The following is a 23,920-nucleotide window of genomic DNA, read 5'->3' on the forward strand; positions in this document are numbered from 1 at the left end:
TAGAAAAGGGGGAAAATGATAAGATACGTGGTTTTTAGAAAAACTAACAACCTTATTAGTCATATGCTAATAATGCCGAATTGCTCCCTACAACCTCCTTTTTTCAGCTGTGGGAAGCCAGCGGTGTTACCTAGCAACAGCAACCAAGACAATTTAGTAAAGAACTGGCACAAAACATTCCACAAAGTAGTCAAGTACTTTTAATGCAGAAGTAGGACATTCATTTGTGTTCCTATAAATTTTAAGTTGAAATTATTTTAAATGAAAACATCCAGAAAAAACCTTTTATTTTGTTGTTTTTTTATCTGCTACACTTATTAAGGAAAAAAATCACACAAGTTTGCAATATATACAAGTTCTGATGTATATATCTAAGTGATGAAAAGGAAAATGGTAAAAGAAAATTAGTGTACATGATGACTACTTTAATATTTAAATGTTGAACTGGGTTGATTTCAAGGGATTTCCTTTTTGAGCACTAAAGACTAGAACATTCTGCTATTCCATGGATAATTTTATTAGGATTCAAATTCTCATTTTTAGACTTAATGTGTCAAGACCAAACAAAATTGATTGCAGGGTGTTCTGGTCAGTAAAAATAAAATCACAAAAAAGTCTTGAAAAATTTCCCTTGTGTAAGAGCATTTTGATGCTAACAGTCTATACTATTTATTTACATTTCTTAAAAGTACTACAGAAGTAATTATTATTCTGCTACAGAAATCATATACTATTCTACTAATTTCTTAAGTTTTAAGAGCAATGATACTATTAAATGAAAGAAATGTATTAATGCTATTTTATGCTACTTTTTACTTCAATTGGCATTTTTACCTTTTTTCAAAGAAAGGAACTCCTATAGGCTCACTTATCAGAAGACATGTAACAATTTTACCACAAAATGAAAAGGAATTTTAGGAGGAAAAATAAAATGGAAACTGTGTTTATTCAATTGGGTTGAATAAATTATGCAAAAATCTATTCTGATCCAAAATTGAAAGGAGGTGTAATGGCTTATTTCCTTAGAAAAAAAGGAATTAGAATAACTTTCAGATTGCTTCTCTGAGAATAATAGCAACTAGAAAGTTCTCCCATACTTTCTGTTGCTAAAGATGGAATGCCAAGAGGTCACTGAAGTCAGGGGGTAGGGCCCTTGCTTCGGAATTCACTAGGATGCTCCAATTTTGTGGCTATGGTTCCCTTTCTATTCAGATGCTCTAATGCAACGTTCCTCGGTGAGCTGTTATTTTTCTTGGCTGAAAGAACCAACATTTTGCTTAAATTATTGAGGCTTCCACCTGCTGCAAAACATGAATCCTAGCTGTCTGGCACAACAAGGAGTCAGCCTGCCAGGAAGGCCAAAACTTGAACCTAAAACTATCAAAGGTTTAAGGTCTTCTGCCTTTCTTAAATACGCATGTCAAAACAATACTGATTTTCAGTGAAACCAATTTAAATGTTTAGGTCCCACACAACTCAGAGTTTAGTATTTTTCCAGTCTCCTTCATGTTAGCTTTTAGTAACTTTTCTGTGAGATCAGACTTTTCATTATAGGCTTGTGGAAGCCCAGGCAATGCCATGTGGTTGGAGTTTGGAAAGCTGTACCATAGAGCAAAGGTCACCCACAGATTGTAGGTAGGCAGCTAAAGAGGATGATCCTTTCCATTCAAAAGATAATATATTATGAAAATCTCTAATATTTAAATTAAATTATATGTTTATTTATAGATAGAACAGTTTTGCCTATCTTTAAGTTTCATTTGAAATAAAATCCACCTCTCCTCAAATATGATACTTTGGTTATTGTAATAGTTATTGTCACAATAATGCTACATAATAAACCAGTCCAAAACTCAATGCCAAACAACAGCAAGCCTGTCATAGGTCAGCAGTGGGCTGGCTGAAGTCAGCTGACTTGGCTCCAAGTTGTGGCTGGGGTCAGGCCTGCACCACATGTCCTTCCTCCTCTTTGGCACAAGACACCTGAGGCATGTTCTATGGAGAAATGTGGGACACAGGAGGGCAAGCACAACTGCTCACTTTTTAAGCCTCTCTTGTACTATATCCAGTAACATTCCACTCACCAAAGCAAGTCACATGGCCATGCCCATGGTCAGGGTGGGGGAAGCACACTTGTCCCACATGGGGGGTGCAGGACAAACAGTAGTCCACTCATATTGGGCATATAGTAAATAAATGCTATGTGATGTCATCTAAAGTTTTTCATCTAAACATGTGTTATACGACTCCTTGTATTTCTCATATTGTCTACAAAATAAAGGAGAATCTCATTATAATTGTTTACTACATAAATAAGAACATGTCTTTAGACTTCAAACTTGCTAATAAAACTAGTACTTAGCTCATTAGCTTTTATCAGAGGGAAGTCTTCTAATACATACCCATAAACCAAACAAAGTACTATAAATTTTAGACGTTTAGGTCTAAGACACATGAAAGAATGTTTTGAGGTCGCTGTCCCATAGAGTCTTTCCTTTTTAGTAATCCAGAGCATATTCTATCTGAGCACCTGAGCCATATTTCTGCATAGCCTATGAGGCTATCATTTAGAGCCTCATGCTTCCTGCTTCTGCCAGCAGTTTTTGTTTGCAAGGAACACGTAAGAAACTAGATGAAACAGGTAACTTTCTGACATATATAAAAATCCTATTGGTGGTGCTCCTGGAAGTTTAATTTCAAATCACATTCCTCCACAAATACAACAAGATCTGATGTAACAAAGTCAGTCTATCACTCTTTTCCAGTTCTGTCCCTTGCCTTTTAAATGTTTCCACTCAGTGGACAATTTAATTAGTCTTTGCATTATCTTTGTGCAAATGCGAGTTATTTCTACATCATTTATCACTTTTACTTCATAAAGAATTTTCAGATTCATGTTTATCTTGTGGTTCCTATATTCCAGACACAAAGCTAGGCACTTTTATATACAGTCTATTACTATTGTTATTATCCTCATGATCATCAATAACAGTAACACTGAGAGCTATTACCAATAACACTAACTTCACTCAAATAACATTTTCATAAACTAAGAGCAAAAATATAAGTATAGGAATACTTCAAAGGATAAGCAAAGTCTTATGTTCTTGAGGTCCCCCTAGGAAAAAAATTTGTAGAAAAAGATTTTGATAATTTATTCAATTTGAGACAACTTGTAACTCCAGGGGGAAAATACCTTTGAACCGAAATCAGTCAAAGGGAGAAATATAGTGGGAGGAATCCATTTATTGCTTACACACAACTGTCCACTTCTGCTCTCCCATGTCTCTTGGGATCTGGCTGCAGAAAAAAGAGGAGCCCCTTCCAACCTCTCAGGTCCAGATATGCCCTCGCTCCCCTGTGTAATTACCTATTGATGTGGAGATGGACTACTTGGCTCTCTACTCCTTAGAAACACCTATTGATATGAAGATGCACTGAGTCCAGGCAAGAGATTCTGGAAATATTGCAATTTTACCCACAGCCCACACCTCCAGAAATCTCGCCTCACAAACAACTCATTCCCTATCTTCCACAATGGCCCCTGTGCAAGAAAACTGGAGCGTTGTAACCAGACTAATAACATACAATAGCAACAGCAATAAAATCATGATAATCCTTAAGCCAGATGATTCAGCTACATTCAAAGTCCTATGCTCCTATGTGGATTTTGTCCATAGCTCGCCCATTCCACAGGTGATCAGTAGCTGAACAGGTAGGCAGTTCAGAGCAATCATCACATGGCAGCTGCAGCCAGGGGGTATGTCCAGGCCACAGCGACTGTAGAAGAAAATAACCTTAAGGGCAAAAAGATACATGTTTTAATGACACCAGCATAGGCAAATCTTATCCATCAGATAGGATACATGCAAGAGAGTGGTCCTGTGATAGGACAGTGGCAGGAATGGGATCTCATCCTGGTCAGGTATACCAGACTTTCACCCCCTCCCTGTGGGAGTTACAGATGGGTCAATATATAGGGCTATGGGAGGTACATGCACTGGCCATAGAAATAAAACAAAACTTCCCCATAAGATGCTCTTACCTCCCAGATGTTTTGGGCACACCACAATGATATTTGGAGGCTACTCTGCTGTTACTCCAGGCATACACATGAGGCAGCTTCCAGGCCTTTCCCCCAAGGTGCCAGAAGGGCCAGCCATCGCTGTTGTCCATGTGTTGAAATGTAGAGGACCATATGCACTCAACAGAATCTCCAGTGTTTAATGCAGTTGGGGCTGGCATGAGGATGTTGCTCTGCTGGCTATATCCTGGTTTCAGTAAGTCCTCTTTGGTTTGCACATACAGTTGTATAAGAGAGGCAGCAATGTGTATTAACATGGCCACAAGGCTCAAGGCTCCTTTTTGGGGCTTCTCATTCAAACACCATAGCACCGTCCATAAGTGAACTGACCAGCCCCATAGACTACTGGTGTCCAACTTTGGGCCAGATTTCAACAAAACCATTGTAATTCTCTATCATGCCTGCCCTGGTAGGATTATATGGCGCATGAAACTTCCACTGTATTCCTAATTGCTGCACCTATTCTTGTAATGCATGTCCAGTAAAGTGGGTGCCTTGATCTCTCTAAGTCACCTGCAGCTGTCCATAGGCTGCAAAGATACACTCTAGGCCCCTTTTGGTGGTTTGCCGATCTGCACAAGTGCAGGAAAAGCAACCAACAGGCCAGTAGCTGTGTCCACATAAGTCATGGCATACCGATATCTTCTGATATGGCCAGAGGCCCAATATAATCTACCTGCCACCTGACAAGGGGTATTAGCCCCTTTACTATTGTCCCATGTTGCTACAGGACTCAGTGTAAGTCCCTCTTAGAGCACACAAGGCATTCCTTCCAGGCTCTGCTGACTTCTTCAAAGGTCAACAGCAAGCCCCACTGACAGGCTACAACCCACATTGTCTTTTGTTCCGCGTGCAACAAATGCTGATGTAACCATTGGGCTATATCAGAGGTAGGCTTTACTTCTAGCCAGTGCACCTGGGCCAATGTGTCTGCTCCATCATTCCCTGGGGATGCCAAAGGCAAATGGCCAGTCACATGATATAAGATAACAGTCTTAGTCTGACCAGAGCCCCATAGGTCTTGCCACAACTCTTGCCCTCAAAGGGGCCAGTGACCAACCATCCAGTTGGCATGGTACCATGTTGGTATCCACAGGGTCAAGCCCTGATAAGATGGCCCAGCTGTCAGTGCAGACAACTACAGGGGAAGGCTCCTGGGTGATCACGAGCCATACTGCCCATAGCTCAGTCCATTGGCTGCTCTTACCCTCACTATCCTCCATCCATATTGTCTCAGGCTTAGGATAGAAAGCCACAGCCCTCCACTTTAGAGGCTGTCCACAACTGGAGCAATCTGTAAACCAAGCATCTTCAGGTATAGGGGCTTTTCCCTTCTGATAAGGACTCTCAGCTACCAATGGCTCAAAAGCAAGTTCTTTCTGCTTTCCACTGGTATAGTAAGCATTGGAATTCTTCACTTAAGGGGCTAGTAGAGAGGGTGCTATGCTGCTGTAAATATGCATCCCATTTGGCCAGTGTAGGCATCTGTGCCATGCCACTCCTTTGGGTCCAGTCTTGCACTTACCCTGCAATGCGATAGGTGGTTATTACCTTGGTCAGAGCTGTTCCAGTGATGGGCTCTGTAGCCAGCAAGGCGTGGTACATGGCAGCCAGTTGCTTCTCAATCAAGGTGTACCAGACCTCTGCTCCTTCCCATAGTTGTGACCAGAATCCAATAGGTTGGTGTGTCCATTCAAATTGCTGCCAAAGCCCCCATACATAACCATCTTTGGTTACATAAACATCAGCTCACAGGGCCTTGATAAGTCTATTACACTCAAGGCCGGTACAGCCTTGACTGCTTGCTTGGCAACAGTTAAAGCAGCTGTACATGTTTTATCTCAGTCCCACCTGATGCCCTTTCCTACCAACCAGTATAAGGGCTTCAGAATTTGTGCCAAGTGAAGGATAAACACTCAACAGTAACCCAAAAGACCCCCAAACTCTTGTAATACTGCCACAGTGGTAGTAGTGGTAGGGCAAGCCTGGACCTTGTCTATGACTTCTTCAGGAATAATTTTAGTTTTATCCGACCAGACAACCCCCAAGAATTTTACAGACAAACCAGGTCCCTGAACCTTGGTGCTATTCACAGCCTATGCTTTCTCCTGTTGATGTTGCAGCAGTCTAGGTGCTGCACCTTCTATATCTGAAAGAGAATCAGACATGAGCACGGTATTATTAATGTAGTGATACAGCTGCACCATTTGTGATTTCTTCCATGTGGCCAAGTCCTGGGCAACAAGTCCATGACAAATGGTGGGACTGTGGAGGTATCCCTGTGGAAGGACAGTGAATGTCCACTGCCAGCCTTCCCCCATGAAGGCAAACTGTTCCTGACTTTCCTGTGCTATGTCAATAGAGGAGAAAGCATTAGCAAGGTCCACAACATAATGATACATCCCTAGTTCATGACTGAGGGTGTCCATAGGGCTGCTATAGAGGGGACATCCATCATGCAAAGGGTGTGACTTTATTCAATACCCTGTAGTCCATGGTCATATGCCAGGAGCTGTCTGGCTTTTTTACCAGCCACATTGGGGAACTAAAAGGACTATGAGTGGGCTTTATGATGCCCACCTTCTCCAACTCCTGCAGAGTTTCTCCAATTACCTTGTGCCCCCCGGCAATTTATACTGCTTAGTATTTGTCACCTGCCAAGGTACAGGCAGAGCTACAGGCGAGTGCTTAGAATGTCTCTTCAGTACTTCCTTTACCACAGGTACCCTCAGTCTGAATTCACCTGCAGTGGTCTGTAACCACAGGCCCTGCAGGATATCTATCCCCAAAATATATTCAGGGATGGGAGAAGTGTACCCAGTATCCTCCTTTGGGGATAAATGCCCTATCCCCCATGGGATTTGGGCTTTCATCACTCTAATTGCTTTACTCCCATAGCTAAATATCACAGCAGGGGTCCCAGGAAAATGCTCAGGGCTGTCATAAATCAGAGAACATTCAGCTTCTGTGTCCACCAGTGCCAGAACACGTACATTCATAGGGGACCAATGAATTGCTAATTCTACATGTGGCCTCCGGTCCCCACCATGTACCCCAAGTTGGGGGCCTTGATCCTCCCCACAAACTGTGACACTGAATAATCTTCCTGAGGGGATGAGGGCCCAGGCAGATCCTGAGTACTGTCCCCCAGGAAGTCTTGCAGGAACACAAGCCAGACATGGGGCTTGCCTCTGGCTTCCATGTCCTGGACCTCAGCAGCTGGAACTGCTGCTCTTGCTTTAATTGGTGCCACAGTTCTAACAAGGTCCATCAAGTTTTTCTTTCACTACCCCAGCCTTTATCAGATCAACCCACATCTGGGTCTTCAAGACCTTCACAGGGCCCTTTGCACCTCTCCTTTCAGTCATAGCCCTTAATTCCTTCCGTGCTCTTATTGTTTCCACCTCCCCCACATCTGCTAAAGTATGAGTAGCCTCACTTACGGGTTGCCCTATGTGGGGGGCAAGAGTAGTCACTAGGGACCCAAAGAGAGATGCGGGAGCTGTATGGAGCACCAGATTTCTCATTCCTACGGCAAACAACAACTCATGGGGGCCCTGGGGGTCCATAGTATCGGTGATATTTTTCATGCCCAGCTCCTGTAACACCTGCTGGACCTCTGCATGTTTTCCAGCTAGTTGGGAAGTATGGTAAATCACCCTAATTATGCCAAACTTCCCTGATGGCTGCTGTCAGCCAATCCAGAAGCACCTGATTCCCTAAGGTGTCACAGGCACTTTGCAACCACTTACAGAGGGAAGGGTGAGTTGTCAGAGAAGCCAGTCTACCCATTTCAGACCCCGACATAACAATGTTTTCCACCCCCATATCCCAGAAACACAAAAGCCATATAGGCAGAGGTTCATATGGCTTCTGCTGAAACTGGATGCTCATGTTCACCAGCTCATTCTGGGTACAGGGGCAGAGCAGTGAGTACTCTACAACCTGGGGAGGGTGCTGTTCCTCCCCCTGAGGATCCTGTGGTTTTGTGTTTATATTTTCTTAATTACAACCAGGTAGGCCTTTAATACAGGAGAGGCTGGTGCCTTGGGCGGTGGCCTTGGCAACAGATCAGCCCTCGGCCACACCCCCTCATCCTCCCCTGACAACCGCTACCACCTCCGGGGCTGAAGGCACTACTCTTTCCTCCCCATCCCCCACTGCTCCTGCAACGTGGATTTTGCAGCTGCCTCCTTGCTTGCTGCTAATGTGTCTTCCAGGAGTGTGACCTGTCTTCGCAGTAACTGTCTTTCTTCCTTAAGGGCATCTCATAGGTCATCACCCATCTCCTCTAAGCAACGCCAAACTGTGTCTCTCTCCTCGATAACCCTTTCCACTACTATCTCGAGGAAAAGATCTCTCACAATTCCAGCTGCTACACGGCCACTCAGGGCTTCTAAGCAGCCCTCTATCTCATGGAGGGCTAATTCCACAGCTTCTGGTGTCTCCACCCTTCCCAATTCTGGGGAAGGCCCCACCAGAGGTGCTTTACCCTAGATCAATCCCCCACTAGGGGCTCCCCAATTGGAAGCCCCACAGATAGGGGCCTCCTAGGTGAAGCTGCACCCTCTACCACTGCAGCCACTGGGGCCTTCCCACTATCCACAGGGGAGGTTATGGGCACCTCCCCACCATCTCTAGAAGCAGCCCGCCCAAGAGTCACACCCATGAAGACAGATTTCAGGTTCAGAAATCTTGCTGACTACCAACAGATTTAACTCCGGGGCAAAATATTTTCCCAGCCTGGGCAAAATACCTTTGAACTGAAATCAGTCAAAGAGAGAAAGTGAGAGAAACCCGTTTATTGCTTACAAGCAGTCATCCACTTCTGCTTGCCTGTGTCTCTCATGACCTGGCTGCAGAAAAAAGGGTGTTTCCAAGAGGAAAGGGCTGCAGTGTCACAGCCCAGCCAGAAAGACAGAGAAAGAAAGTGATGAATCATATCACAACCTGAAGAGCTATCAGTTCTCCACTGCAGATTGCAAAGGCACTAAGATGTGCCATGTAAAATGCTGGCATAAATGTAAAGGTGATCTTTTTGTTTTTTGATATACACTCTTTAAAGGTGTAAGCACTAGCAACTTTGTGACCACCTAAATAAGGTAATCAACTTCAAAATGTTAACCATCGTAATGCTCCCAGATTTAGGAAATTCTTCAATTCATCTTAATCAGGGAGGAAAAGATGTCAGTTTCATTATCCTGGTTCCTGGAGAGGTAAATAATATTTAAAGGTAACATCACTCTATAGAAATGAAATGCTAAGTTGATCTCCCTATTCAGTTCAAAAAATAAAATGTTATTTTTTTATTTTTTAGATTAAAAAGATTCTTTAGACATAGATTTGCCCAAAGAATAATGGAACAAACTTTTAACAAGTTATTTTCAGTATGTGTTAAAAGGCATTTTATTCATTAGAACTGAGCACTTTAAACATCTAGAAAGTACACTTTGCTGCCATTTCATCATCATGCTCAGTACTCTGAAGATGAAGGATTCCCCGGGAAGAAAATCATCACTTGAAAAGAAGAAAAAGGAAGGATTCCTGATCTGGTAGTCTGGCCATGAAATCACATCTTCTGATTATATGAAATAAATTCAGGGTTTATGTGCAGATACTGATAGAATTTTTCTTCATAGTTATATTTTTAAGACCAGAGAAAACAAGAATTACACACTGCATTTTATAATTTATGTGTTTTAATTAACTACTTTCCATATACATATTCCACTGTATTTTAATTGAAGAATTATATTTCCTTTCTCCACTTCAAAAGAGACATAGGATGATTATGTATGACTTCATTTATCCTCAGAAGAGACCCCAGAGGTAAGTCTTAATATGTTCTCCAGAAAACTGAGGATAGAGAGGCTAAGTAGTAAGCCCAAGGCCACACGGCAAGTAGACAGTTCAGCGGGACTCAGACCTGCCAAGTCTGATTTCATTACAGTGTTCACATCCCTACACCGTATCTGCAGATTCACATGTAACACATTCCTAAAAAAATACTCGAAATGGCATTTTATCTGCATAGTTTAGCTAATAACAAGATAATGAAAGAATTTTAAATACATATCATAGAATATTAATAAAATAAGAAATAAACACTCACTTTAAAAATTCATCATGTCCATGCATAGACCAGAGAATGGTCTTTTTATTTTATAAGTCAAAGCAGATTTCTATGACCCAAGCCTGACCTGTCCCCTTTTGCTTTGACAAATAAAAAGGGAAGAATGCATTAGATATAACATAACAAAAGCTTTGTTCAGTGATTCATGCACTGGAATCCTAATGTTATACTGTTCCTCTAAACATGTATTTAGCTAAAGATGAAAACTGATTCATTTTGTGCCATTAAAACAATTTTATTTATTTTTTTACCTTACTTTCATCCTACTTTTCATTTTCATGGAAAGTACAGAAGTAATAATGGATGAATTTCAATTAGTCTCAATTAATGCCATAAGCATTATAACGTATTAGGTTGCTGGGTTCTGCCTCCCCCTCCACCCCCAACCCTGCAGTTTTGTCTGCAGTTGAAAGCTGCATTTGAGCTCTGACGTCAACTATTCTCCACGATACTGGAGCAGTTCTAATCGGTAAGGATAATTTACATCTACAGACCCATCTAACTCCGAGCCCAGACAAAGCAACTAATTCCATCACAGAACAGCGATTTCTTCTTCGCAGGCAGAGGAAGACGTGATACAGCAGCGGCTGGGGGACAGTGGTGGTGCCTTGGGGAGCTGTCTGTGTGCCTCAACTGGGCAGAAATTCGGAGGCCTGGCCTTCTCCCGGGGGCCATCCATTGCTTCTGCATTCAGCATCTGCCCGCCCTTCAAGAACAATTCCTCCACCACCCCTGCAAGCTTCTCCCCTCAAGTCCATGTACTTCAGCCAAGTGACGCCTGATGTTTCCCAGGTTTCAGGGTGTGAGTCCTGGGTAGATATGTGACCCAATCACAGCCATCTGGGGGTTGGAGCACCTAGCTGGGAGGCACCCTGGGAGGGTCATTAACATTGGACCTGGGGAAAATAGCCTACATTTAAGACAAGAAACTAATTTCTACATACTTCTTAACCCAGCTGTTCGGTGGACAAAAGCAGGCACTCAGAGGGGTTTTATGCAGCAGCAGTTGGGAGACATTCTTAACTCTTGCAAAAGCCTTTCCCCTTTAAGTGTGCACCAAAGTAATGCCATTTTTGACAACTAGTCAAGTCACCAGAATAGCACTGAAGCTCTTCTACCATCTGACAATGAAAAGCATGAGACAGAAGGTACCTGAAAGAGAGCACAGTGCTTCTTGCTTTGGGATTTCTAAATTCTCAGCCATGAAAATTCAACCTTAAGAATTTGCACTGCTACATTCAAAGGTCCTTCTCTTGGTCAAGTGATCCTTACTTTTAACACCCAAAACAGCCAGCAGTTTGAAGTTAAAACACTGCCTTATAATAGGATTGGGCACAGTCCTAAAATACACTGTGTATTTTGTATTGAATCTGTGACTTTTGTGCTTTCAGGGACTTTACATGACATTATGAGGTCTGGACTTGATGAAATAGTGATAATTGGTCACAAATTCTATACATAAAAGCAGGGCTCGGCAGGCAACCTGCAGCTCCTCACCTATTTTCATAAAGTCTTACTGGAATGCAGCCCTGCCCATTCATCCACGCATTGTCTCTGGCTGCTTTCTTGCTCCAGGGGAGAACTGAGTTGTCAGGACAGAGACTGTATAGCCTGCAAAGTCTAAAATATTTATTATTTGGCGCTTTACAGTGAAAGTTTCACTGATGCCCAGATTAGAGAATTCCTCAGGTCTCTGTAGGTCTTGGGCAGTGAATAAGGAATGACTAAAATGTTTAAACACATACAGACATGAAATTGAAAATAATACCAAGTTCTGAAGCAAATATGAAAATACTCGACAAGTTTTAAATCTGAGTTCCCAGTATATATCTACATATTCCCCTTCTGTCCAAAGGTTGACACATTTGGTTTTATGGGTGATTTATGTCCAACTTCTGGATTACACAAAGTATTTCAGACCCCCCAAAAATACAGAAAGCTTCTAAAAACACTTTGTAAGACTAGCATACCCTTAATTCCAAAACTGGGCTAGTAAAGCATAAAAGAGAAAACTACAGGTCAGTCTCACTTATGAATATAGATGCAGATAGCCTATGAAGTATTAGCAAATTGAATCCTGAAGTGCATTGAATATACTTGACATCCATTTATTTTTAATGAAGTAAATGTAGTGACTTAACAAGTTAATTAATACCTAAATCTTCCACCCAAATCAGAAGAACCTGTATTTAATTTTAATATATTAATATTAGTTAATATAATTAAATATAGTTAAATAAATATTTTGAATTAATTAATATATTTCATTTTGTATATTGATCCCCACACTCTAGGCACTTGGTGATATTTACATCCCTGGATTGAATGGAAGTCTTGGGTTAGAATCCCAGTTCACCATGGGTGCCTATATAACCCAACCAAGTCATTGACCATCCTGGAGCTTTAGGTAAAATGAAGGGGCTGCGCTAAGTCATCTCCAAAACTTGACTTCTGGGTTTCAGTTGAGGACAAATAGGTAGCCAGGCCCTGTCTGATTGTTTTATAAGTCAGACAATTTCAATCGAATCTAAACAAGAGGGAGGAAGATGCTTGAGAAAACGCATTTGAGTGGGAGAGGAATTTGTACAAATGTTTCCCTCTCTCATTTTGATTGAAAAAGCGGCATGCAACTTGAATATGTGCATTTGTGAGAAGGACGGTGCAGGCCACACCAGGAAAGAGAACAATGGACCCTGAAGGGAAGAAAGAGCCCCTCCAATGCAGACCTTTTTCTTCTTCCTAGGTCTTTTCAGCTTCACAAAAGGAGCCATATTTTCCATATAATTGCTAAACATGTTTGCTTATTAAATTATTCTTTAATTAGTTAATGATTTTAGCCATGCTTTGCTCTTCGGATATTCATTTTGTGTAATAAAATAATTATAGATAATTAAACTATCTCAAGCCTTTTTCTTTCCCCCAGCAAACATGCGGGGTATCCAAAAACGACAACAAGTTGTAAATTAATCTTGAAAACAAAGCATGACAGATGAATGATTTGGTTGGAATTAATTAGGCACTAATTATATACTGGAAGTAAATGAAGAATGAGACTCATTATAAAAATAAAACATTATTCTGAAAAGACGCAGTTACCAACATCCTTACCTTCTGTGGTGAAGGACTTGTTCCTTATCCACACCAGGGCCTTAAAGCAATCTTCTTCATCATTGAGAGTGAAATGATTGCAAGGAACTTTACCAGTGTACGGCTGCTTACTGCTGTTTGGGATCTCTCTGTTGGTTAGATGTTGACTAATGTCGGCCCCTGTAGGGCATGGGACCTAAAGTATGTTACAGAGAAAGGCTTATTTCAGTGGTAATACATGAAGCATTAACACAATAATAAATAAATAAAAATAATTAAACATAGCAATGTCCATTATAGGTGTATCTTGTTCTGTCCCCAGATACAACCAGATTTTAATTGGGAAAAAAAATAAAACTTTACTTTTTTTTTTAATTGGGGAAAACAAACAAACAGGTGGAATGCCCACTTAAAGACAGTTCTCAGAAGGAGTTGCTCTGGTTAGCTAAGGCTGTATGACAAACTGTTCCAAAACCCAGTGGTACAAAACAATTATTTATTAGGCATAGAGATCTGGTAGGTCAGTAATTCAGACAAGGGCAAGGTGGGGACAGTTTGTCTCTGTTCTAAATGTCAAAGTCCTCACGTGGGAAGACTTAAGGCAGGTGAGTGACCTGGTTGAGGCCTGGATTCATGGAGAGATGAACCATCTCAATCCTTTCTCTTTCCCCCAGAAAACATTCCAAGTATCCAAAAATGACAACAATTTGTCATTATATTTCTAGCAATTGGTGCTGGATGGGTCTGGGATTGCTGACCAGAACACATGTAGCCTCTCCACATGTCTTGGGCTTCCCCACAACAGGGCAGCTGGGTTCCAAGTGCAAGTGTCCTGAGAGAACAAGCACAGATTGCTCCATGCTCTTTTCTAACCTAGATTTGGAAGCCAAGCAATGTATTTTCCAACATATTCTATTCATGGAGGTTGTCACAGTAGCCTGCCCAGGGCCAAAGGGAGGGAAGCTAGAATCCACCTCCTCAAGCAGGAGTGGCAAGGTCATAGAAGAGCACATGGAACTGAATTTGATGTGACTATTTTTGGTAAAAATCTGCACATAAGCAATTATATCAGAAAACTGTGTGTTTAGAGGGGCTGGTCAGGAAAGAAAATGAGGGAAGTAGACTACTGTTTATTTATGAAAATTATAGGATTATTCCTCACTGTCAGAGAACTGTTTTCTCTTTCTACCTTTCTTCTTTTTCTCTTCACCCTTCTCTCTCTTTCTTCTTTCTCTCTCTCAACACCCAGCACTCCCAGTATAACTTGTGTTCTCTCATGTTTGACACAGACATGAGTGGAAACAGACATGTTAGCAAAGGGAAAGTATGGGGAAAGCAACAGTGAAGACACAGAAAAGGATAATGCTGACACTTGCCCTCAGTGTCAAGGATCCTGCAGCAAATGGAGGGCCTGTGCCCTGGTCAGAGAGTTCATCCAGTTGATATCAGGGTAAAGTATGGGTACAGGGTAGCCACACCAGATTTCTCAAGATATGCCAGATACTTGATTTTTTAAGTGTGGACACTGAATTTTTATTATTTTGGTTCAAATTAGAATCAAATGTCATTGTAAAGCCAAGTAAAACAGCACAGTAGCATGAGTTTGCCCAGGGGCCCTCCACTTTGCCCTTTGATTTTTAAGTTGGCAACTAGGTGGAGGTAATGTGGAAGATAATAAAGCCAGCACTGGAAGCAAGACTTAAAGGCAGCTCAAGGCTTTAAGAATAAAAGAATTAAAATTTAAGAATTAAAAAAGAATAAGGTCCAAAATGAAAATCAGCTTACTATAATCCTGAAGTGTACCCGCATTCTGATACCTCATGCAATTCTCGTGTGCACTTAAAATGTGTGGTGTCTTTGCACACTTCTAAACTTTAGAGAATTAGAGATATTAAAGGAAAATCAGTAGGATAGTGTATTTTTCATATTTATACAATAGCATTTTCATAGAATAGGCAAACCTGAAGCTAAGGCTTTAAATCCCAAGGCACATTAATTTGTCCACACAGAGGTTAGAAGAACTCAACAAATCAAAAAGGATCTATGGGAAAAAAAATTCACGTTACATCATCACGTAAGGGAGGGAAATTTAACAGGAAGGCATGGGTATGCTAATGAAGATGCTCCATCAATGCTGGCTATCCAATCTAGGAAGTTCTCTGCCACCAAACTGTGATCGGAGAGTAACAGATGACTTTTCATCAGTTCCATTGGTGATTCAGGATTCTAGTGCCAGCATCACTGGCTGATGGGAGCCCCTTGGCCACCCCATTCCCCTCAGCAAGTTAGTAACTTGCAATGCCAGGGGCTACTGGTGGCCTACCCATTATCTGGTCCCTCTCCCTTTCTTTCTTAGTAACAGACTTCCAGGAAATATGTCTAGCTGAAACACTGCATTTCCCAACTCACCACCTTAGACGTGGTCAAGAGAGAAGCCAGAGTCCTTGGGTGGGGCAACATGAAAAGTCACTTTGCTCTTGTCCTTCCTTCTTCTTACTTGTTGCCAGTGAAATGTCTGGGGCCACAGAGAGTTACCACCAAGGATTACCAGTCAACACAGGTGTGGTACATGGCAACCCTGCAACCTCATCAGGTGTTCCTACTCAGCTATGAGCCCCCACCCCTATCCCCCACAGTGTGCTCACTGTCTCCAGGGGTGGACATCTGCCTTTGTAGGAAATTCTGACTCTTAGGAAGTTGTTTCTTAGGATGAATAAGTGCTGTGTTCCTGTCACTTCTGGTGGTCTGTCCTAAATCTGTTTCCCAGGGCTGTGACAAATAAATCTAATTCATTTTCTACACGAACACACCTCAAGTATCTCAAGAGGAGCCATCCTGAATCTTCCTGCTCTGGCTATACATCTGGGGTGACTCTGAGTCTCTGGATGTGCTTCAGCTTATTTCCCTTATTAAATGTGACTTCAAGAAAAAAATATTATTCTCCAGGGGCACTTCTGTTTTGTAGTATTATTCTTTGACACAATCATGTTCATCACCTCTATGCTATTGTCACATATTATACCCTTTGTTGACATTCATGCTTTTCTTTCTCCAATTAATTCTTCTTTGCTCAATACTGATATCAATGCTGCTTCTAGTAACTACTTGAATTTGCCTGACACCTTTTGCCAGTGCGCATTTAACTGGGTGCATTTTTAAACTTTGTGTGTCATTTTGTTTGGTATTTCTCTTGTGTCTTGAATTTAGTATAAAAACAGAGCCTTAGTCTTGTAACAGGGCAGTCTAAAACCATGACATTCACCTTTATAACTATTGGGGATTTTTTTCCTTTTGCCACTCTGATTTATACTTTGTTATACAATGTTAAGCATCATGGCTGTTTCCTTTGTTTTCTTCCTTTTGGTTACATGAATGATGTTTTCTCCCATTTTATCATCTCTTGGTGTTTGGAAGGTGATTTTATTTATGTTGTTCAAAGCATTCTTTAACCTTATTTCTTAAAGAGTCAAGACTGAAATACTACCTTTGGGTTTCCTCATTTAAGATACTCATATTCCTCCTGACCACTTCTCTCCCTGTTTTCAACTATTTGGTCTTGATTAGATTAATTTTGATTATGATTCATTACTTCCCATTTTGTGCTTATTCTCAGACTTTCAAAAATGGTTTATATTATCTTGTAAATTGTTTGGTGCTTGCCACTTGTCCTTTTATACTATTGTGAAATCCTAACTTTTTCCCCTCTGCATCAGTTATTCAGAATACACAGTGAAGAGCATGGAAGGTCATTTTTCTGAGGACCTGCACATAAACAGCTTTTGCTGTCTTCAAACAGAGACTTATGTGGGCATAAAGTTACTGAATCACACATTTTCTTCAAAATTCTGTGACCAGCTTCATTTTCTTATGCAATGTAACAGTAGAAAGTTAAATGATGCCTGTCTTATTTTTGTTCTATTTTGGGAACAGGTTTGGTAATCCACTGTTATTCTTTTGAAGTTTGTTCATTCTTTTCCCCCATAGTTCCTATAGAACCAAAATTTCATCAGAATGTAACTAGTTGGGAAAACTTTTCTTTTATTTTGCCTGAAATGTCAATAAGACAATACGCTTTTAGGTAAGGAAAGTTTTCTTCTACCATATCTTTATTGTATCTATTCCATTTGTTTGGGTCTTTTCAGTAAAACTAATGACCAATTTATCCCCTCCATGTCCATCATACCTTGTCTCTTGCACCAAATGTATCCCTTTGCCTTTTCTTTTTTCCCTTTTCTCTTCAGAGGAGTTTTATGCTTTATTGTTGGCATCACTAACAATGTACAGCAGTATTTCTGTCTCTTGCTGAGGATTTAATTTCAACCCTTTATTACTCACTCATCGCCCATTTCATCTAATCCTGTGGCTTCAGCTAAGTTTATTTATTCTCTTTGGATGGCTTTAGCTCCCATTTCAGAGCCTGGGTGATCAAACTGTACCAGGGATGATAGTTTCCTGCAGTGTGTTTGTGTGTGTATACATAAATCCTGCATTTTGGAATACTGTCAAAAGTATGGTCTTTGATTTTTTCAGATATCATTCCTGTCCCCTTATTCCACGTTATCTTTTTGCTACAGTTGTCTTTTGCTGTGTAACAAACTCATACCAAAACTTAATGGTTTAAACAATCAACATTTTATTACTTTTCATGATTTTGTGGGTCAGAAATTTGGAAAGGGCTTGGCTTGGCAATTCTTTTATTCCATGTGTTATCAATAGAAGTCAATTGATGACATTCAGCTGGTGGAGGGTCCAAGATGGCTTCACTTACAAGTGCCTTGGCAGGGATGGCTGGAAAGCTGGGCTCAGCTGGAACTGTAAATTGGAGAAGCTATGTATAGCATCTCCAGCAGGTTGATCACAGGGTATCTGAATTCTTACATGCAGCTCAGGACTCCAGGAGCCACTATTCCCACAAACAAGGAGATACTGCATGGTCTTTGGCCCAGCCTCAGAAGTCACACCACATCATGACCCTTGTCCTGTATCGATCAAGATGGTCATAAGCCTCCCAGATTCAAGGGGAAGAGATGTAGACCTCATATCTTGGAATGGAGAAGCATCAAAACTTGCAGCCTTGTTTTAAGATGGCCACTCTTCTTTGACCTCATGCACTTATTTTCCCCTTTAATCATCCTCAAACACAGTGAGGTCTCTTTATGCTACATTGTTGTTGAATGACAAGGGGAGCACCTTTCTCGAGTCTTACCTCAGAGGCAAAGGGATGCATACAACTCTCTTTTCTACCTGTTTGTAGCAGGCTCTTGCTTAGGGCTGCACCATTCTGGATGCCAGGCTCTTATTTACCCCATCTAAGACATAATTAGCCTCTGTGGAAACCACATTGTACTGCTGAGCCCCCTCAAACTTACTATAACTAACGTTCCTGGCTCACTTTCTTGTCTGATTGATGTTCTTACACTGCCTTCTGGCTTCCAGTGAGCATGACTCCTTTGACAGTCCCTGCCACAGTCTTCTCATGGTCAATGCCAGATTCACTTGACTTTGAGCTAAGTTTTTATTCTTCCTCTTTTTGAGATGACCCAAATCCAGCTGTGGGGAAAGTATCTCTCCATTTCTGTACAACTCTCCACAAGCCATGGAGACTGGCTATGAGACCTCAGTTGTAAGCTGTCTCAGCATGATTTGCAGGACAAACATGTGCCCGCCAATAAAAAATAATCAAATCAACAGGCAGGGTAGGAAAGGGACTTAGAGGGTACTGAATGTGAGCCAGATAAATCTTCATCTTCCAAAATGCAAAGGTCATAGATAATGTCAGAAGTTGATGGATGAAGGCAAAAACTTCTATAAATATATTATGTAGAGTTCTTGGGGGTAATCATTGAAGAACAAACAACAGAAATGCCACAAGGTGCATTTGAGGAGGCTTGGGGTAGAAACTAGCCCTCCTCATGTGCATCTCTGCAGCACCATTTAATGCTTTCTGTTGTGCATGGAATTTCTGATAAAAAAAAGAAGTGATGTGTATTTGGATACTAAAACTTTTGCATTAATATTTTAGAATGACATATGCCACTTAATGTTCTGCTTAGAGGTTAAGTTTTTGTAAATTGTATTTCATAATAGGTTATCTTCTTGCTTTGGGTTTAAATTTTGTTATCATCATTTTTTTAAATCACAAAATTGGGATAAACCCATGAGAAAGTTAAGGAGAAGGAAATAAAAAAATAAGCACTGGAAGCCCTCCTCCCACTTCTCCCACCCACACCCCCTGCCAGTGAATTCAGCTGCCTTTCTGTATCACTCTATGTACCTTTAATTTTTATGTCCTTCTGGAAAAATTAAATTGGAACTCCTTTTATCACTTCTTCATTTTGTTTTCCCATTGCAGAAAGGGCAAGAGCTTAATGTGCCACAGACTAAAGCTGCAGGGGCAGCTGGACACACATGGGCAGATGCCCAAGTCTCTGGACAGCTGGCCAGTCTTCACTCACATTCTCCAAAGTCCGTGGGCATGGGCAGCAGCTCAGTGGGACAGGTAAGTGGGGCACAAGCTAAGGGGATGCACAGTATTTTCTTCTGGTTTAATGTTTTAAAAAGAGGAATACAAAAGTCTCAAAATAAGATATTCCTCCAGTTTATTTTTATCCTTTAACCAGAAAACAAAATCCTTTTGTACACCTGAGAATTAAATGTCTTTAAAAAAGAAGTAGAAACAAAAGAAGGGAGGAAGGAGGGAATGGAGGAAGAAAGGAAGAAAAGAAATTACTCTGAAGCCTATCCAAGCCTCTGTCCTCAGAGTGGACCATTCACCAGAGACAGGGGCTTCACCTTGAAGCTTGTTAGAAATGCAGTACCTCAGCCATCTCCCACCCCTGCCCAGAATTTCCATTTTAACAAGAGGCACAGAGGACATGTGTACCCATTACAGTTTGAGAAGTTATGCCCTGAGGTACAGATGAGAGAGCCTAGGTCAAGAAAGTTCAAGTCAGTGATTCTCCACCTTAGCTTAGAATCATCTGGGAGCTTAAAAAATATACTCATGACTGGGCTCCAACCTGAAATAATTAAACAGAGCCTCTGGGGATGGGGCCTAGTCATGGGTATATTTCAAAAGTGCCCCAGCTGATCTCAATGTGTAGCTGAGTCCAGAACATTAAATGATGTGTGGAGTTGCTCAGCTGGTCTGTCCCCCATCCTGCGCTGCCTCCTCCAGGCGTGGATCTTTAAGGAAGACCTACACTACATTCCCTGGTCAAATTCATGACCTTTCACATGATGGATCAGTTAAGCCAGCAGCAGGTAAAACCTGGCAGTGCAGGGGTGGGGTGATTATTCTATAGTCATCAGGAACAAACCCACGTTGGGGAGCCTATCCAGTTTCCTGGAGAAAATGCAATTGGGACCCCATCTTTGAGTTACCAAGTAAACGATTACGCACCTCTTTTCGTTAAAGAGATGTCTTATTTTGTGACCACATGAAATACTAATGTGTGTTGCAAAGTGAGAATGTTAAAATCTGCTCCCCTAAGACATGGAGCAGCTTCAGTTGTATCCAGCAATGCTTTCCTCAAATGTGGCTAGAGAATCTAATCAAAATGGGAAGCATCGTCATTGGATAATCAGTAATTCACATTTCCCAGTTTTATAACTGAGAGACAAAATAAAATAAGGGTTGACAGAAGGTGTGCATGTTTGAAATACTTTTGCGTGAACCCATCACCACTGCCAAATGTTAGCCTCTTGAAGCATAAATTAATTTACCAAAAATGCATGCTGGGTTGTGTCTGGATTCTGCTCTGGTGAGCAGTAAGCATTAGACTTTTGGACAACAGCTTAAAGAATGACATTTCTCCAACTTGCTGTGATTTTCATCCTTGAGCAGAATGTTTTTCTTGGAATGGGTTTCCATGAAGGTTTTTGGACACAGTTCTGGTCATGTGCACAGGCCTTGCAGGGCACTGTTATGAGTACAGAGCAGGCAGCTGTCTGGGTGAGGAGGTGAGCTCTTTACCCCCAGAATGTGTGCCTTGGTAAACACACTAACCACTAATCCCCGAGATTTCCATGCACAGCCTCACCTGGTACTGCTGCCCCGTGCAGAGGATGAGGTGGTCATAGAGCACGATTTCTTCTTTGGAAACCACAACATGCTTGGCTGCTCGGTCTATGGCAGTCATTCTACCAACCACCACGTTGACCCAGGAGCACAGTGACATCAACGCGTGATCTTTATCATTAAAACAGTGGCTACAGAGAGAGAAGCTCCATCAGTGACATTTGAGCAGCTGACAGCAGGCATTAATTAGACATCTGGTGAGCTGGTTCAAGTCCCGTAGTGGGCTGAGTCTGTGCTCTTGCTGTGAGTTTACCAGGACTGAGGCTTTTTGTTATGAGACACTTAGTCAACAACTGACATCTTCCCACTAAAGCTAAATTGTTCTGCTTGGCATAGGACAGTCCACAATGGTGTGTGTGTGTGCGTGTGTGTGTGAGAAATCATTAATATCCACTCTTTTTTGTGCTTCTATTTCATGGTGGGTGTAAGCTTACTTTAGCTGTTGAATTGACTGACTATGGATTCAAAGGGAATAAGGAAGAAGAGACACTGCTGAGGATTCCCAAAGGCAGGGGTCAAGGGCCTGAATACTGAGAATCCTTCGTATTTGCAAATGTTTTTCTATAAATGACTCAGAATTAGTTTATGGATTCATGCCAAAACAACAAAACACATTTTCTTTAGAGAAGATGTCAATTAGGGAATTACGCCTGCAGCAAGTGCAATCTCTGGAGACTTTCAGGATTCACTCTTCAGGACAAAGGAGGTGTACAGGGAACTGGCATTTCTGTATACCACAGGCCCAGGGCAGACAGGTTTTCCTCTCTGGGTTCCACTTGAGTTTGAGTACTACTGTAATGTAAGAAAGGTGGGTTTCTTATGCCTTCGGGTTTATTTTAAGAGTTTTATGAAGGTTGTTTCCAGAATTTTCAGAAAGTTCTGACCTCGTGTACTTGACCTTTTTAATGATCCTGCTCTGAAGACCCAGAGCGTAGGGTAACAGAACAGTAGGGTTTCATTTAAATCTAGGCTTCACGGTACCATGGTCTGTGTCCGTGCTCTGTCACAGACAAGACTAGGTCCTAGGAACTCTACTTCCCTTTTCAATACTTCAATTTCCTCACCTCCTGACATGGGACAATTATCCCTGCCTACATGCCTGGATCATTGTAAGGGCAGAACACGAGAATATAAGAGATACAGCTTTGCTAAGTGGGATGCATATGTGAAGGGTATTATTCTAAATAATATTAATGATACATAATCCTGTTTACTCTCCTTACAGGCAAACAAGATTCTGAAGTGGTAATGGGAGAACATATTTTCTTTTTGATCCACACATGAGTCTGCTCTCACCACACAAAACGAATTCTAGTAATGGATGCACATTAGACCCCGTTACAGGGCCTGTGAAAGAGAAGAGAGCTCTCAGCTTTGTATTTCTCCATGAAACAACACTTAAAAACAAGAAAATTTCTTTTTAATAAGAAAAGAAAATCAGGGCTGGCCTGTTTCAGGAAAATAATAGTGAGATGAGATTCTCTTTCAAAAAACCATTTTGGTAGTTTTATGGGAAAGCAGGAAACTTTGTTGATTTTGTACATTTGCAAGAGATCCACAAAGGATTGTTCTTATTTGCTACACAGTCTCTTCATCATAGGGATAGTGCTGTCAGTCATCCAAGATGAGATGAGGATAAATTAAATACAGTTAGTGCATGGGGATTAGTCTTATGAGGATTTGCTCAAAGAAAGAGTTCTCAGGGGAAATTTAGGGAAGGCTAAGACAATGTTATTTTTAATGACAGTAGGACAGTAGTGTTGATAATGTCAAAATGCAGATTTCATAGTTAAAAATCTGAAGCTGTGTCCAGTGGGAACTGGCACTTGGCAACACTGCTTTCTCAGGGAACATTAGGAGTCACTGAACGATGAGGGATGCTTGCTTTTTTAGTCTTTTACTACATTGAATGACTCTCAGTTTAAAATATCCCTGTGTAGGTGATTACTATCCATTCTGGATATTATTATCTATTCTGGACCTTCTTTAATTTACCCTTCATATAGGTGAAACTAGACATTGGAGATTATAAGTGACATTCTTCTAAAAGTATTTCATAAGCAGAGTTAATGAACACTAAGATTCTAACATGACAGGGTGACAAGAGCAGTACCTCCAGGAGGATTCTCTGGGAGAGAAGGAACCAAAGAGAATCATTAATGAAACTTCACGTTGCTCAAGTGAGCTTGACTCTGACTCGAAAGTAATGTGAAAGGCTGTCTTCAAAGACCATTCTGGAGACAGTAAAAGGAGGAGAAAAAAGCAGATATGCAGGATGGGGAAATTCCTGGGAGAGAACATATGTGAAGAGTGGGTAACTTGCTCAAAGTTACAGTGCCCCCACACCTAGTGGTCAGAAGAATTAGCCCAAAGCTCCAGGTGCAAAATTAGAAGCAAATTTCAGGGTAGCTGTACAGTGGAGACCTATACTTCATGGAATCAGAACTCTTGAGAACTGGTAAGAATCTTCCTTAGAGGTTTTCATAAAGTGATATACTGCGACACCATTAGAAGGAGCATCACAAGGTGCTTTCAA

At 41.3% G+C, this 23,920-nt stretch overlaps 1 protein-coding gene across 4 annotated transcripts in view; it reads right to left on the minus strand.

Moving 5' to 3' along the window:
• Positions 1–23,920, minus strand: part of CFAP61 (cilia and flagella associated protein 61) — a 406,566-nt gene that overhangs the window by 77,141 nt on the left and 305,505 nt on the right. For all 4 annotated transcript variants that reach the window (XM_057502682.1, XM_057502680.1, XM_057502681.1 and 1 more), the window contains 2 exons: positions 21,347–21,515; positions 13,326–13,500 (listed from right to left, as the gene is read on the minus strand). In XM_057502682.1, the coding sequence (XP_057358665.1) occupies positions 13,326–13,500; positions 21,347–21,515 (344 nt within the window). The remainder of the gene's footprint in view (positions 1–13,325; positions 13,501–21,346; positions 21,516–23,920) is intronic.

This window comes from Manis pentadactyla, chromosome 5 (assembly GCF_030020395.1).
Source record: "Manis pentadactyla isolate mManPen7 chromosome 5, mManPen7.hap1, whole genome shotgun sequence".
NCBI lineage: Eukaryota > Metazoa > Chordata > Mammalia > Pholidota > Manidae > Manis > Manis pentadactyla.